Raw genomic sequence first — 16,821 nt, 5'->3', positions numbered from 1 at the left:
CTACCTATAGCAATAGGTGCAACTAGCTGTTGCCCAATTGGCGAGAGAGGACGCGCCTCTTCACCAGAAATCATGACCCATAGGCCTTTGGCAACCAACAGGTGCCTCATCATGTATACCCACAACGGGTAATTTGTCCCATCCAATTTGTCCTCGGCAGTAAGCATGCCAAATACATCATTGCCTGTCATAATAACCTGCAAAAAATTATGTGCCCCACACATCGCCTTTGCAATGTCCAACCTATATGGCTGCTAGGTGGCCCCCTCATGGCTGAAACCTGCAAATGTAATAAAAATGAAAGAGTAGGGATAGAGCTTATGCGTCAATTGTCAATTTCAGAGACGTCTGAGGTCAATTTTGCAAAGACCCCAAATTTGTGTGTGGAAAGTACCTTTAAGTGACCATTTCGTCCAAAAATCAAAAAAGCCACACTCTGAGTTGAAACCCTAATCTATGTGCTACGAGAATGCTTCAACAAGTACAAGCCAATACTGCAAGTACATGCGGCAAGTACACACATGTATGAGCAAGTACAATCGGGTGCAAGTATGACTATAAGTACAAACACTATGAACGACAAGTACAACAACTATACAGACGTTGCAAGTGGATGTACGGGCAAGTATGGAGGTCACAGGTGGTGTGTATGGGCAGGTGTAGACCTCGTGTGTACGGACTATACGGCAACAAAGAATATACGGACAGGAAAAAATCAATCTATTGCACAAAGCGCTAACGCTCAAAGCTGAATCAATGTTATGTACCTAGCACTAACCCTTGGGGTTAGGGACTAATCCAACAAGGTTAGGGGAGCCCTATGATTCGAGAAAGCACGCAAATATAGGTGGCTAAGGTTCAGATTTAATAAACTAATATTATTGGCTATTTATGACTGGACTATTATTTATAGCAACAATGCACTATTTAAGTGAGCCTTGGGTTATTATTGATTCACTGTGGTCTCGAACTGGACCAAGAGGCTTACTCCTGCCATGGACGTGGCGGGTCACGAAAAGTCTTGCCGAGGGCCCCTATGGGCAAGCACTAGTGGTATGGGATGCCAAGGCTAACTAGCATGGACCTGTGGGAGTGGCACCTTAGCCCCTGGTTCAGGGACGGTTGGCAGTCACGAACCTAGAGTTGGGTGGTGACTCGTGAGCTTGCTTGCACCCCTTCTATTTGGTTTGTACTAATCTTGTTTTGGCCTGTGTATTAGGGTTGATCTATGGAAGGATCTCACACTTGGTATCAGAGCCATCCTAATCGCGGAGGCAGAAGCTAAGCAAGGTTTGCGTGTCTTAGTATCGTAGGAAATTGTGTCTCAAAGCCAAGTATTCTTCTTGATGTTGTTCACATGTACTCTATGTAGGACTGTAAGCACGCAGCCTAGAGTCACCTAAAGTAGGCATGTGTGTGGAGGATCAGGACAGTGCACAAGAGAGCCAAAGGAATGAACATAGATTAGTACGTTTGAGAGGGAGAAGATTCTATGCAGGTTGGGTCAAAAAGACAGCACACAGCCAGCCAGCAGAGGAACAGCATGCAGCCTGTCAAAAACCAAACCGTGCACCGCTTTTCTTATCAAAAGCGTGCACCATAGTTTTTTTTGCATAGGCTGTTTTTTTCCCTCAAAACAAGGACTGCACAGGTCATTTTTCAAAAAACATGCGCTGTTTTTTTTTAAGCATGCTTAGGTCATTTTCAAAAAACACATGTGAGCAGCTCGTTTTTACAAAAGCACCAAACAGCCCTATTTTTTTACAACAACAATTCATTGATCGATTTTTTTTTTTCAAGCATACAGGCTGTTTTCTTTGGCATAACATGCTGTTTTTAGAAAAAGTAGGCTGGCTGTTTTTTTTAACTGCATATCAGCACAAAGGTTTTTTTCTTACCAAAACTCAAAAGCAACAAAGCTTTAGAAAGAAAAAAACATAGTTTACTTGGCCTATACATAAAGAGCAAGTTTGTTCTCTCTCTCCATCATCATGCATAGCAAGCGCTAGCAACTTGTAAACTTGAAGCAGCCAGCCCATACTTCATAAATTCTCAAGGTTTTGGGTGCTAGGACAGCATACTACCTTCTTTTTCTGCAATGGCAAACGCTCTATCTATGTTGATGATGTGTTAGATCATGAAGATGACCACTTTGTGGAAGAACGCCATGCACCAGAACGAGCGCAGACTTAGAGCAAGAGGCCAACACATATTTAGACCGCCAATTAACCAACATCCGGGTAGAGATCCATGCCTTGAGGGATACAGTATCTCTCCTTCAGAAGATGGTTGTTTTGGTACTTCCCAAACATCAATCAGCAGCACCTTCTTTCGCCCCATATGCCTTTTTCTTTTTTTCTTTTTTTTTTTGTGTGTGTGTGTGTGGGGGGGGCAGGGGGGGGGGGGGGGGGGGGGGGGGGGGGGGGAGGAGGGAAGAAGCGAACTCAAGAGGCGGTTGACTCCTGGCTGAATCGATGGAATGTTCACTTTGAGATTCATCCATTTCCGGATGCTCCGAAGATCAGATGATTCGAGGTCTCTTCCTTGACTTGGCGGAGGGAGCTGCAAAACAAACCTAGTACTTGAGCAAATTTTGAGAGAGAGTTTCAGGAAGAGTTCCTCTAGGCAAAGGATGAGTTTGATATAAATGGCCAAGTTTCAAAGTTGGACATGAAGAATATGCCTTTTGATACATGCGTGCAGCAGTTTAGGGAGTTGCAGTCTCGGGTAGGGCATATGGATGCTACGACTTTGTGTGGATTTTTTTGCCCGAGATCACAAGCTCCAGGTACAAAACATTGGAGGATGCCATCCAGTATGCTAGGATTTATAAGGAGACATTGGCTAGCCAGACTCAGAAGAACGTCTCTCAGAAACTTCTGAGCAGGCTTCCAGGCATAAGTCCGAGAAGGTTCCGCAGAACCAAAACCAAACTTCAGGTGAACCCAATCCAAAGAAGTAACAAAAGCACCAACAGACCCTTCGGAACATTAGGGAGGGTAAGTGTTTCACATGTTGTGTGAGCAGGGCCATTCGAAGGCAAGTTGCCCCAAGGCCAAGAGAAAGGGAGCTCATTTGAACGAAATAATAGGTAATCCTCAAATTGCTTCTGTTAATACTATTATTTTAGGTCAAAGTGTTTGCATAGAATGTATTTTTTAATATGGTAGTTTTGGGCCCTAACCACCTCATACGTATATAGGTTGGCATTAGGGGAGACTATGCACATCCTTTTTGACCTTGGTAGCACTCACAACTTCATTAAGGCTAAACTTGTGCAGGAGCTGGGAGTGAAGACGCAACCAAGTGATCACGTGTAGCGTGTGAACCTCGCAGCGAGACATGGAAAGATCTGAGACAGGCATGTGTCTCAATTACCGATATCTGTTCAGAGTTTTACAAAGTCCCTAGATTTTTTTTATTATGAATCTAGATAGGGTCAATGTTATACTAAGGAAAGAGTGGTTTTATAACCATGACGTCTATGTAGATTGCAAGGGTCATATTGTTTCCTTTCTAATGAAAGATGCTCCAATATGTTTTAAGGGTTTTATTGCAGTTCCACCCTCTATTTTCTGAATTCAGCAGGACTTTGTAATATAATATTTTGTTATTGATTGTTTTAATGTGTTTGCCCTTTCATCTGATAATTGTGGATAATGACAATTAAGTTAGATGTTCGGGGACACGGGATTAGAAAGCATCAGTGCGAGTGTCACGTGCACACCCAGAACGTGTACAAGTGACACGGCATATGAGAGCATTCATACGTATTCTACAGGCATTAATCCATTTATCCAGGCATTAATCCATTTATTCCGGCATTCAAGCATGTATGGGACTGTTTCAGCTCCTAAATCATGCACATACGGCATTTAAAAGCATTTAGAATACTCAGCATATCAGGTCGTGGGCATTTATGGCAGCCGACAGCAGTTCAAAGCAGCCGACAGGAGATAATGAACATTTAATGAAGTCGTGAAGGTCTTGACCTCTGGCCGACTGCAGTATAGGTACCCGACCAGCATCATTACAGCATATATAAGAAGCACATCATAATCAGCATTGGATATCTTCTATCCTCAGCGCTTTCCTTCCTTGGGAGCATTGGGAATTAGCAGATCAGCAGTATATTCAGCATATAGACAGTAGACAGCATCAGTCATCATCTCCTACCTCCTACATAGAGGAAAGCCGGCATCCAAGGGTGGACCTCAACATTGGAGAAGGAATCAATCATCATCATCAGCATTCAGCATATCTCTCTCATTCTGAAAAGGATATTCAGCAGAGATCTATTCATAGATCTTAGTTGTAACCATTGCATTTAATATAGTTACATTGCATTGACACCATTGTCTCTCTCTTAAGCATCATTAAGTGAAGTTTAGTATTAGCCTAAGGTTGTTTACGACGGTCAATCCCCTGCATGTCACATTGCTATCAAAGCTTTACAGAATAAGCAACCTTAGTTCATGTTCATTCCAAAGGTCATTCAGTAAGTCAACATGTTAGTCGCTTCTACTCGGTTAAATCCAATTCTCAAGATCTTGCATGCCATCCTTAGGGTTTTCCCCTTAGGCATGCATCAGTAACCCATCCATCAGCATCCTTGCATAGCATATAGGGTTGCATAGGGCTTGCATCAACATAGTAGTCATCCTAACAGTCAGTCTAGCATCTCGCATCTGCAAGGCATACATGTTTTACCCATGAGTTTTTTGATGAAGAATGACATCCATCATCTAAGGAGTAAATGGAGTTTTGGGCTTCAACTAGCAGCAAGGGGTTCTCTTCCACATAAGAAGGTAGAAGTTTGCTCCAACATCACCTCAGGAGGTTCAGAGGTTCAGCAACACGATGGAGATGGTGTGTGAAAGGATTTCACAGACAAGTCAGTGGTGACTCGGGTTTTCCGAGTAGATCTATCACCATTTGCAATGTAGTTCCCACAATACAGAAGTCTTTGGCTCAAAGGATTCAACTCCTGCAATCAACCTCAGTCCGAAGAGAAGAAGTCATAAGGGGGCAGTGGTTTCAATGGAGAAGGATAAGCAGAGGAGTCGAAAGGTTGCCAAGTGTACCACCCAGCAACAGTTTAGTAGAGGGGAATGTCACGTGCACACCCAGAAGGTGTACAAGTGACATGGCATATCAGAGTATTCATAGTATTTTACAAGCATTAATCCATTTATCCAAGCATTAATCCATTTATTCAAGCATTCAAGCATGTATGGGACTGTTTCAGCTCCTACATCATGCACATAAGGCATTTAAAAGCATTTAGAATACTCAGCATATCAGGTCGTGGGCATTTATGGTAGCTGACAGCAGTTCAAAGCAGCCGACAGTAGATAATGAACATTTAATGAAGTTGTGAAGGTCTTGACAGCTGGCCGACTACAGTATAGATACCCGACCAGCATCATTACAGCATATATAAGGAGCGCATCATAATCAGCATTGGATATCTTCTCTCCTCAGTGTTTTCCTTCCTTGGTAGCGTTGGGAATCAGCAGATCAGCAGTATATTCAGCATATAGACAGTAGACAACATCAGTCATCATCTCCTACCTCCTACATAGAGGAAAGCCGGCATCCAAGGGCGGACCTCAACATTGGAGAAGGAATCCGTCATCATCATCAGCATTCAGCATATCTCTCTCATTCTGAGAAGGATATTCAGCATTGATCTATTCCATAGTAGTTAGGAAACCCGTTTCCTACAGGGAAAGAAACTTGAAAGGTTACGCGTTTTTTTCAAGCAAAATTTTTGACATTTTTTTTGCCTCAAATCTAACGTCAAAGTGTGCGCGACTCTTTTGATAAAGTTTTTTATGTAGTGTCATGTATGTTTTTTTTTTTGTGGCATGGAATGATGGATGATTGGATCATGGATCATGGACAGTGGACCATTTGACATTGATGATGGATGATTATATGGTTTTTGTTATTTGTGATTCAAAGACTGTAGGCTTCAAATTGATGTTTCCATGTATTCTATGCATTTAGTGTTATTTTTACATATTTTATACAATATATATTTGAAATTTTTTACATGCAAACACTTGTAGGTAGGAAACTTTGGGCTGATTTTACGAAACCCGTTTGAAACGCGTTTGAAACTTTTAGGAAACCTGTTTCAAACAACCCCCTAACTACTATGATCTATTCATAGATCTCAGTTGTAACCATTGCATTTAATATAGCTCATTGTATTCACACCATTGTCTATCTCTTAAGCATCATTAAGTGAAGTTTAGTATTAGCCTAAGGTTGATTACAATGGTCAATCCCCGCATGTCACAGCGAGGTTTCGCAAATGTTTTCTCTGCTCAATTAGGATATGGTCTTCCAACAATTGGACAGTTGGTTGATCATAGGATTGTTTTGCGTACCAAGGTCTCAGCCTATGAGTGTTACACCCTACAAGATGAGTCAACTGGGGAAGGACGAGATTGAATATCTAGGGTTTTGGGACAGATTACAAGATATTCTCCTTGAGGGAGCTCGAAGATAGTCAGTACTAAATTCGAAACCGATTCCACCAGCCTATGAGTGTTACACCCTACAAGATGAGTCAATTGGGGAAGGACGAGATTGAATATCTCGGGTTTTGGGACAGATTACAAGATATTCTCCTTGAGGGAGCTCGAAGATAGTCAATACTAAATTCGAAACCGGTTCCACGATGATAGAGTCCATGCATTGGATTGTACTCGCATTAGGAGAGGAATTCCTTGTGATTGTCTTGCAACACTCCTACAACAGGCCATCCAGAGATTCGACGAACTTGTGTTTTATGATCATCCTCAATCCGATGGGCAAACGGAGAGGGTGAGATCAGGTTTTGGAGGTTATGCTTTATACATACGACTCTAAGCGACCATTTTGTTGGGAGAGGTACATCCCTATGGTAGAGTTTGCCTATGGTACTACTCAGCATATGGTTCTGGCAATAGCTAGAATATGTTTGGTAAGAGTTGGGTTAAAATCCTAGATTCTCCTAAGACTTTGATAGCTTGAAGGAGACACAGTTGTGGTGCATGATAGTTAAGAGTCTCTGAGAGGGAGATATGATACCCCCTAGTTACAAGGATTTGCCAGATCCTAGAAAGGATGGGTATTATGTTGCACCTCACATATATGTCTCAGCGATTTCATGAGGAGTTGGAGGATTGAAGGATGGATTATGTTCTTCAAGAACTTGAGAAGGTTTGGTTTTCTATCTTGTTTTCACGGTTATATTACAAGAACAGGAGCTTCAGTTGAACTGGTTCCTTGATGTGTGGTATGTGGATTTGATAGACAGGTATAAACCTAATTTCAAAGATAGTTGATCCAGGTAGTTGAATTCTTCTTCATTTATTTCCAAGAGTAGAAATAACCGAAGTAGGGAGGAATGTTCACTAACCCTTGGGATTAGAGACTAATCCAATAGAGTTAGCAAAGCCTTGGGATTAGAGAAAGCAAGCGGATATAGATGGCTAAGGTTCATATTTAATAAATCGAAGGTTATTAGTTATTTATGACTGGACTGTTATTTATAGCAACAAAAAGCCCTATAAGGGAGTGGAACTTTAGCCCCTGGCTCGAGAGTGGTTCACAACAAACCAATTGTTAGGTGATGAGCTTGCCTGCACCCGTTCTATTTGGTTTGTACTATGCAACTGTCGTCTGCTTCTTGCTGCTCCATGTAACAGCACCACTCCCAAAGGAAAACATAAAACTGCCAGTAGATCTTTTGTCCAAGATGCTACCAACCTAATCTCCATCAGTGTAACCATACATCTGCAACTATATATACCAGCCTCATAGAAGAGGCCATAATCCACTCTAGACCTCATGTATCTTAGTGTATGCCTCACACTATCCAAATGCGGCTTTCAAGGAACTTGCATGAACTAACTCTCCAACCCAACTATGTAGTTGATGTCTGACCTCGTGATTATCATGTAAATCAAGCTACCCACTATCTTCCTATACATAGTGGCATTCTCCAAAATCTCACCTCTGTTTGCACTTAGCTTGCCATTCTGATCCAATGGTACAGAAATGGTCTTACAGCAAGCCATACCATATTTGGACACAACATGTCCAATGCATATTGTCTTTGTGATAACCATATGCCCTCATGCATCCTGATGACCTCAACGCCAAGAAAGTATCTCAACTCACCCAAGTCCTTCATGTCAAACTTCTTCTTGAGGAGACCCTTTGCATTCTCAACTTCCTCTTCATTGTCACCCCCAACAATCAAACCATCCACGTAGATGGTGATGACCACAATCCCCTTATCACTCTCGATGATGATTACCAAGTAGAAAGAGTGGTACAAGGTACAAACCATAAGTGCAGCCCAAATGATAAGTGTTAGAGGGTGTTCGCGTGCACGGGGAAAAACCTCCTAAAGAGAGAAAAAAAGCCCCATCTAGTCCTAGAGTGTTCACACACCTCTGCCCATGACATAGATGTCTACAAAGGGCACCAAAAACTGCACTAATTCTTCCCGGTTTGTGAAACACCAAAAAACTCGGTGAGGTAAAGAGTAGATTTCAGCCATTGTACCTTCATTCTCATATCAGTAAAGTAAAAATTCCGCAAGGGGAGAGGGGGGTGTGCATGCGTGCTTTTTTTTTTAGAAGAGGAAGAGGGAGGGAGGTATTCTCGGAGTTGGGATCCAATGTAGTATCTATGTGCCTGAATGTATGTTCTATTGTTTAATTAGTATTTGTGAAATGTTTCCACCAGACACTCTGACATGGAAGGAATTTTTTTAAAGAAATTTGTAAATAACGCCTTATTGACATGTCACATGCCTCATCAATTTCATGCTTCCCTACTTCTAATCTCAAACATTTTTTAAGCTTTAGGTGCATACAAGCTGCTTCTTTTTTAGATCCTTTCACATGCATGCATTACAGATCAGTTTCTTATTAGACATGTTAAGGCGCACTGTTACTTTTCTTCTAGTTATTTTGCTTTTTTATTTAGGAAATCCTTCACTTACAATAACACCCTCCTACTAAACTACTGTGTACATAAACAGCTAAGCTTCCATGTAGATCGCAACGTCAAGGATGTCAAGTAGCAACAAAGGACAGTACCATAATAAGATTTGAAAAATTCCCGACATCATACGGATGCCGGTATACCTGCCCTGCCTTTCCAGCAAGCCAACGAGCTCTCACTCCCTCATGGTACTGCACTGGCCAAAAACAGCAAGCGAAATTGGAAAAGCTCTAAAAGAATTGTAGAACTGAAATCATAACAATGGCATTGTTTTCATCATGGAGGATATGTGTAAATCCTCATTCTATTTCATGACCATGATTACCACATGGATGTGCTTGTATTTATGTATGTCCATGTGTCTTGCATGCATGCGTGTGCTGTTAAATATTTGCAATGTTGGGAGAATTGAAACATTTAAAAACCGAAGACTCTCTACAACATCATGGCTACCTTGCAGAAAGTAAATCAGCCCTAAAGATTATAATTCAGAAAAGACAAAGCGTGTGAAAACGGCACAAGCAAGCAAGAAGCAAGTAATATGCTGTTTCATACAAAACCCCAGCAAGACCAAGTTCTCAAAGAGTCAACTCTGATAGCCTTGACAAAAATCCTCGTAGTTTTTGGTGGAAAATGCAGACCCAGCAATTAGTAGTGTTGGGGTAAAGGCATTATGCCCACCCTTGTAGTGTGTACAAGCCCATAAGTTTTATAGTACATAGTACACTTAGTACTTTTAATGTACTAAGTGCACTATGTGTACTAGAGCAAATATACATGTGTGATAGGGGAGTCACACACTCATACTGTGAGTTGACTTATCCCCACATATGTCTCTCTCTCTCTCTCCCTTCTTCTCTGTGTATGTCTCCCACATGAAACCCTAACTCTCTCCCTTCAAGTAGTATAGCAACTCCAAGCTCCACATTGTATATGCAAAGACGGACGCCCACATGTGGGGCAGTGGAAGATGAATAAGGATGTAGCACATAGAAAGGAAGCACATCTACAAGTTTTCATTCAAGGATGACACAAGCATGTGCGGGCTGATTGGCAAAGAGTTTGACAAAGGGCTGAGGCAAGAGAGCTCAGCAAGGTTGTGGACAACACAGGCTGAGATAGCCCAGGCAAGAGACGTGGGTAATTGCAAGGGGTAAGTGTAGACACTTCCTAGATAAAAATCTGAACCTTTTACGTTTAGTTGGCACAATCAGAAAACAACAATACATAGTGGTATGTGGTCTTGCACAGAAAACACTTCTACTGGACAGATGTTAGGAAAAATTGCTGCATTTAAGCAGAGAGTGGAGATGCACATTAAATACCTCTATGGTCGTCTTATTATTCAGCAGCAAATATATGTGCCATCCAAGAAGAACAATAAGAGCAATTGAAAGTGGGGCAAGAATAGTTGCACAAATGACCTGTTGCAAAACAAAAAAAACACACACACAACTGGTCAATTTAGGACATATTCCACCCACTCTCCCTTGTCAACGAACTCGCTACAAACTGTAGGAGGATACAGTGAACATTACTTTCAAAAGAGCTGACGTTGAAACAGAAGAGCTAACAGGTTGGTCATTTGAAGCACCCAGCTTTTCTTCACTCTCCCCTAAAAAATCAATAGCATATCCTGCAAGAAGTATCTGTAATCCAGAAACAAACCCATTACATCACCTATATAAAATTTGAATCATAGAAAAATCAAAGTGATTAAATGAGCACAACACAGATTTAGCAATATTAGAATAACAATAAATTAAATAGCAATAAGTCCCACTATGCCTTCAGCTGCATCTCTCTTGAAACTAAATATTCATCATTAACTCTCACAAGGGAACCCTTGGGAAAATGGAAAGTCGGTGAAAACACCTGACGCACTTTGCAAAACCACACCCCCACAAACACTCACACACACACACACACACACCCACACAATGAGAAATACAAGACTGCATGCTAGTGGAGCTTACCAAGGCATAGCTGCAGGCCAAAACAACATAAAAAACAAAAAGGAAGAAGGCTTTGTAGTTATTGTGACCAACGCAATTATTAATCCAAATGCAGTGATGATCCTACAAAAGACAACCAAAAGAAAGATCTTTAAGAAGAAAGCCACTTGCAGCCCTTGAAGAAGTACTCTTAGTAAACCCGCATCTCAAATAAGCATAATCTGCACATATTTCCTCTCTTGAGTTAACAAAATTGCACTTTCACTGTGTCAGAGCCCAGAAAACAAGGATTTGAATTTACAGCTGTAATACCTTAATCGTTGACAGCATTCAGTATATAATTTTGCACTTTAATAATACCGTATTCTTACTTACAGGAATGATCAGGTAAACATGCCACGTTGTTACACTTCTATTTCCAATGTGAGCAAAATTTTTGTGACATGGTACAGTTATGTAAAGTGACAATACCATTCTCAACACACATCGCTTGCAAACACGGCAATGATGAGCTCGAGGGGGCTTGTAAAGGCCACATTTTTGGCAATACCTTAGATCCCCACCCTGAAACAAAAGTTCCAATAAATGAACATCTCCAACCCATTTTTATATGTAGAGTAGATTGATAAAAAACTATATATGACGGCACTGAAGTATTCGAAATCACAAGTCCAAACATCAAATCCAGCACAACTGATAGAAATTTTTAAAATATTCTATTAAACTAGTTAAAACATTCTATAAATGTTCTACTAAATTCATTATTTTCTTAGTCAATTGGTACCACAGCTCCCAAGATTGTTCAAGGTTTCCAAGGCACATATTTGAAGGCAATGAAGTGTTAGGGTTAGGGTTTACAGAAGCTTCAAGCAGGCGTGGAAAACCAAGAGAGAGAGAGAGAGAGAACACGACTTCAGTATTATGCTTAATGATAAAAGTGAAGTACAATAGCCACATAATAGTGACCCTAAAGATGAGTGTTCACATGTCCGGCCATAAAATGTGCCGGGTGGACCAAAACACTTATAAACTGCACATAAGTGAAACTGAGCTAAACTGGGGGGAAAAACCTCCACTAACTCAAGTAAAAAGTGCCCCAGTAATCTATTGATGATCACTAGCACTCCTCTGGGTGCATACACAACATAAAACCCAACAAACCCCCCTGGAGTGATATGTGATCACTGTACATCATCCACCAAAAGGAAACAAATTCAAAGCACTGCGGAATGCTTCAAATTTCGGACGTGGTAATGCCTTGGTGAAGATGTCTGCCACATTCTGATCTGTAGGACAGTAGATCAGACTGATATCTCCTGCCTGGAGTCTCTCCCGAACAAAATGATAGTGAATCTCAATGTGTTTTGTGCGAGCATGAAACACAGGATTCCTGGCCACAGCAATGGCACTCTGACTATCAGTATAGATAGGTGTAGGCTCCTCCACTCAAATATCCATATCAGTCATGAGACGACGCAGCCAAACACACTCAACAGTAGTAGTTTAGGCTGCTCTGTACTCTGCCTCACAAGACGAAGTGGCCACTGTGGTCTGTTTCTTGCTTAGCCAAGAAATGCATGAAGAGCCAAGAAAGAAACAATTTCCACTAGTGGAATGTCTGGTATCAAAATCACCAGCCCAATCTGAATCACTGTAAGCGTATAACTGCATGTCACCCCCCTCAGGATAAAGCAATCCAAGAGACAAGGTACCCTGCAAATAACGGAATACACGCTTCACAGCTTGCCAATGTGACAACCGCGGGCTGTGCATAAATCTGCGCAACTGAGAGACTGCATACTGAATATCTGGCCTTGTATTACACAAGTAAATAAGGCACCCAACAGCCTGAGCATATGTAGTGGCATCAAAGGAAATACTGTCATCTTGTAGTGACAGTTTCATCCCAGGCTCCATAGGAGTACTAATAGGCTTGCAATCCTGAAATTTAAACTTCTCCAGAAGTTTAGCAACATAACGTGATTGCAACAACCCAATGCCTCTGTTATCCTGCACAAACTGTATGCCCAAATAGTAATGTACAAGCCCCAAGTCAGACATGTCAAATGTCTGTTGCAGTATCTCCTTAAAAGCTGCAATTTTGTCATCATTTGATCCCATGAGCAAGAGATCATCCACATAAAGACTGATGACCAGCAGATCTGTCTCTTCTTTCTTTACATACAGAGTGGCTTCTGATGGACTGTTCACAAATCCCTGAGTGAGTAGAAAAGCATCTATTTTTGCATACCAAGCTCGTGGAGCTTGTTTCAAACCATACAAGGCCTTTTTCAGCCTGCAAACTTTCCCCTCATGACCATGTTTTGCAAATCCCATGGGCTGAAATACATAAACTTCCTCCTCGAGGTCCCCATGTAGAAATGCAGTCTTTATGTCCAACTGGTGAACAACCCAACCACGATGTGGAGCCAATGCAATGACACACCTAAGTGTCGACATACGGGATGTAGGAGCAAATGTCTCCTCATAATCAATGCCCTTCTTCTGTGCATAGCCCTTTGCAACTAGACGAGCTTTGTACCTGTCAATGGATCCATCTGCATGTCTTTTCAACTTATAGACCCATTTAGTACCAATTGCTTTCTTGCCTTTGGGCAGATCAACCAAATCCCATGTTTGATTCCTTTTAATAGAATCAAGCTCATCCTGCATGGCTTTGTTCCAATGCACATTATCTCGTGCATCCACAAATGAATCAGGCTCATCATCATCCTGTAAACAAACCAGATTCAAATCCATGATGTGTGCATGCTCATTGGTCCTTGTTTCCCTACGAGTAAGACCAGCAAGAGGACCCTCTAAATGGCTGTCCTGTAATGTCCTCAAATACCATCTAGGTATATGTCTGACCTGTGGTGCCTGCTGCCCCAAATTTGGTTCAGCTTCTGGCTCATTTTGCTGCTGAATTTCTGCACCACCTACATCATTTGCTGGCTGTCCTGTACCCTCATTAGTTGGATCACCAACTGTGGAATGAAATTCCATAGGTAGTAGACCTTCAAACACATCATTTTCAGCCTGATTTGCCTCATAACCAGCCATGGATATTTCTGATTTTTCATCAAAAATCACATCCCGACTAGTGAATATCTTCCTGGATAGTGGGTCATATAACCAATAGCCCTTGCTTTCACGGCTATACCCAACAAAAATGCATTTTGTGGCTTTATCATCCAGCTTCCTCCTCAACTCTTTGGGTATGTGTGCATATGCAAGACACCCAAAGATACGAAAATGCGATACAGAAGGCTTGCGGCCATGCCAAGCCTCAAAAGGAGTAATAGAAACCAATGCCTTTGTGGGACATCGATTCAAAATATGACAAGCACACATGACTGCTTCCACCCAAAAGATATGTGGTAGCCTTTTTGCCTTTAGCATACATCTGGCCATCTCCATGAGTGACCGATTCTTCCTTTCTGCAACCCCATTCTGCTGTGGAGTGTAAGGAGTAGTATACTGATGTTTTATACCTCTACTCCCAAGAAAGGAATTCAGCATATGTGACATATATTCCCCCCCTCGGTCAGAACGGAGAGTCTTGACCTTGCATCCTGACTCTGTCTCAGCAAGTGCTACAAAGGCCAAAAATGCATCATATACCTGTGATTTATGTGTCAAAGGATAGACCCAGCATATACGAGAGAAGTCATCAATAAATGTTGCAAAATAGAAGCAACCACCTAATGACTTCGTCTGCATGGGACCACAAAGATCACTGTGTATAAGCTGCAACTTTGCAGTTGCTCTTAGAGCCTGATCGCGTGGGAAGGAAAACCTGTGCATTTTTCCCAAAATACATCCTTCACAAATGTGATCTGCAGGCATCTCCATGAGAGGTAGATCTGTAAACATGTAATGTCGCTGCATAAGCATAAGACTACCAAAATTTACATGCCCCATGCGAGCATGCCATAACTCCGCATCAACCATAGCTGGAGTAAGAGTGAATGCATGATAAGCAGACTGATCCACTGGCTGAAATGCATCCAACTGATAAAGTCCATGACATAATGTACCAATAAGCATCAAGGTCAAGGCATTAGCTTTGTCTCTGACCATGCATTTATCATCATCAAAGTGGACTTGCATACCACAATGTGCTAAAGAAGAAATGGACAACAAATTCTTCTTTATCCCTGGTACATATAAGGCATCTGTAAGGCGGAGAATGGAGCCATCAATGGCTGTGAGCTGAATCTCCCCAATGCCACGAACTGGATATGAAGCATTGTTGGCACACTGAACAGTTTTGCCAACAGGGGCAGGGCCAACATGACTAAACAAATCCCTGCGAGATGTGATATGTTTTGAGGCACCACTATCAAAATACCAAGTACATGCATGCTCTGTCAAACTGAGTGCCTGTGAAGACCAAGAGGCATCATAGCTGCATGTATAAAAACAGTAATCCCTGTCCTCAACAAAAGAAGCAGTCTCTGGAGGAGCTTTAGAAGCATCATTAACAGACATCCCAGCTTCCTTTGCCTTCTCTTTGGCAATCCTCTTCCTACATTCAGTGATGTAGTGACCTGGCTTCTTACAGTAATGACATTTGCCCTTCTTCTTGGGCTGTCCATCACCTTTCTTGGTATCCTGTGAAGAACCACCATCACCTGAATTTTGATTTGAACTCTTTGGCTGAGTTTTTCCTTTCCCCTTTTGACTTGTAGTAAATGCTTGTTCAGCATTTGTGTTCATATTCATATTCTTCCTCATTTGCTCCTCTTGTAGTAAGAGAGCAACAAGTTCCTGATACTTGAGGGGTTCAACAGCATTCCTCATGCTGAGGTTCAAAGAGGTATGAAAAGCCAAGTAAGATCTTGGCAAAGAGTGCAAGATGGTGGACACAAGCTGTGTCTCAGGAATAATCTCATCCACATTGATGAGTTGCTCTCTCAAATCCTGCAGCTTGTTTAAGTGGCTAGACATATCATCTCCTTCATTCATTTTCTGATTTTCCAGCTCTCTTTTCAAAAATGAGATCCTAGCCTCATTACGAGCAGCATACATCTGCTCCAAAGTCACCCATGCATTCTATGAAGAGCCAGCTGAACGAATATGAGGTATAATGGACCTTTGTACTGACAATGCAATGAGGGACAAAGCTTGTGCATCCCTGGCATCCCATGTCTTCTGAGCATTTGTTCTTTGAACAGGCAATGGCTGTCCTGGAGCCTGTACCTGTTGTCCACGAGCACCCCCTTGGGGAGGAGTCTCTGGAGCCAATGGACCTGGACGTGGTTCATCACCACTAACAAAATCCCAAAGACCTTTTGCCACAAGCACATTTGTCAGCATAAAACTCCACAAGGAGTAGTTCGTGCCATCCAATTTGTCTTCCTTAGACAAATATGTGAATACATCACTTTGCTGTTGATTTGCCATTATGCTTACGCACAATGTTGTACCTGTTTATCAAAAAAACCCAATAGCAGAAACCCTGAAAATAACTGTACTCCACTGAATACAGTTCACCCAAATATGCCTGCACTCTCAATCCTCTGAATGTGCAGCTCAATGCACCAATGACTGAGTAGAGCAGCAAATGGCGTAGACAATGCCAAAATGCCCCAAAAATGCCCAAATTTACTGCACCCAAACTGTGCAAAAAACCTGTATAGTTCTTTGCTAGAAAGTCTGCCTGTATTTGCCTGTAGATTTTCACAGAGAAAATAAAAATGCCCAATATTCAAAACTTGCAATGCTTACCACAGTGTGATGTTAGCAGGTACAAGTTGACTTCAATGCGAATGACTATTGTATTGTGCAGGTACAGTTTACTGTACCGAGCAGACTGCAGGTACAGTTGAAGTACAGTGGATGTACTCTG

General features: G+C 41.8%; 1 protein-coding gene across 2 annotated transcripts in view; it reads right to left on the bottom strand.

Moving 5' to 3' along the window:
• LOC147631432 (DHHC-type zinc finger family protein) overlaps positions 1 to 16,821 on the bottom strand; it is an 80,378-nt gene that overhangs the window by 40,418 nt on the left and 23,139 nt on the right. Inside the window, exons 2-6 of one of the 2 annotated variants that reach the window (XM_086809833.1) lie at positions 11,439 to 11,531; positions 10,989 to 11,090; positions 10,551 to 10,661; positions 10,338 to 10,436; positions 9,108 to 9,203 (exon numbers count right to left, since the gene is read on the bottom strand). In XM_086809833.1, coding sequence (XP_086665959.1) covers positions 9,108 to 9,203; positions 10,338 to 10,436; positions 10,551 to 10,661; positions 10,989 to 11,090; positions 11,439 to 11,531 — 501 coding nt within the window. The remainder of the gene's footprint in view (positions 1 to 9,107; positions 9,204 to 10,337; positions 10,437 to 10,550; positions 10,662 to 10,988; positions 11,091 to 11,438; positions 11,532 to 16,821) is intronic. The other variant, XM_086809834.1, reaches the window with a different exon arrangement.

Source organism: Cibotium barometz, chromosome 15, assembly GCF_041138505.1.
Source record: "Cibotium barometz isolate CiBa-2024 chromosome 15, ASM4113850v1, whole genome shotgun sequence".
In the NCBI taxonomy this organism is placed as follows: Eukaryota; Viridiplantae; Streptophyta; class Polypodiopsida; order Cyatheales; family Cibotiaceae; genus Cibotium; species Cibotium barometz.
Note: the sequence above shows the minus strand (reverse complement) of the source record. Positions and strands in the feature narration are given on the sequence as shown.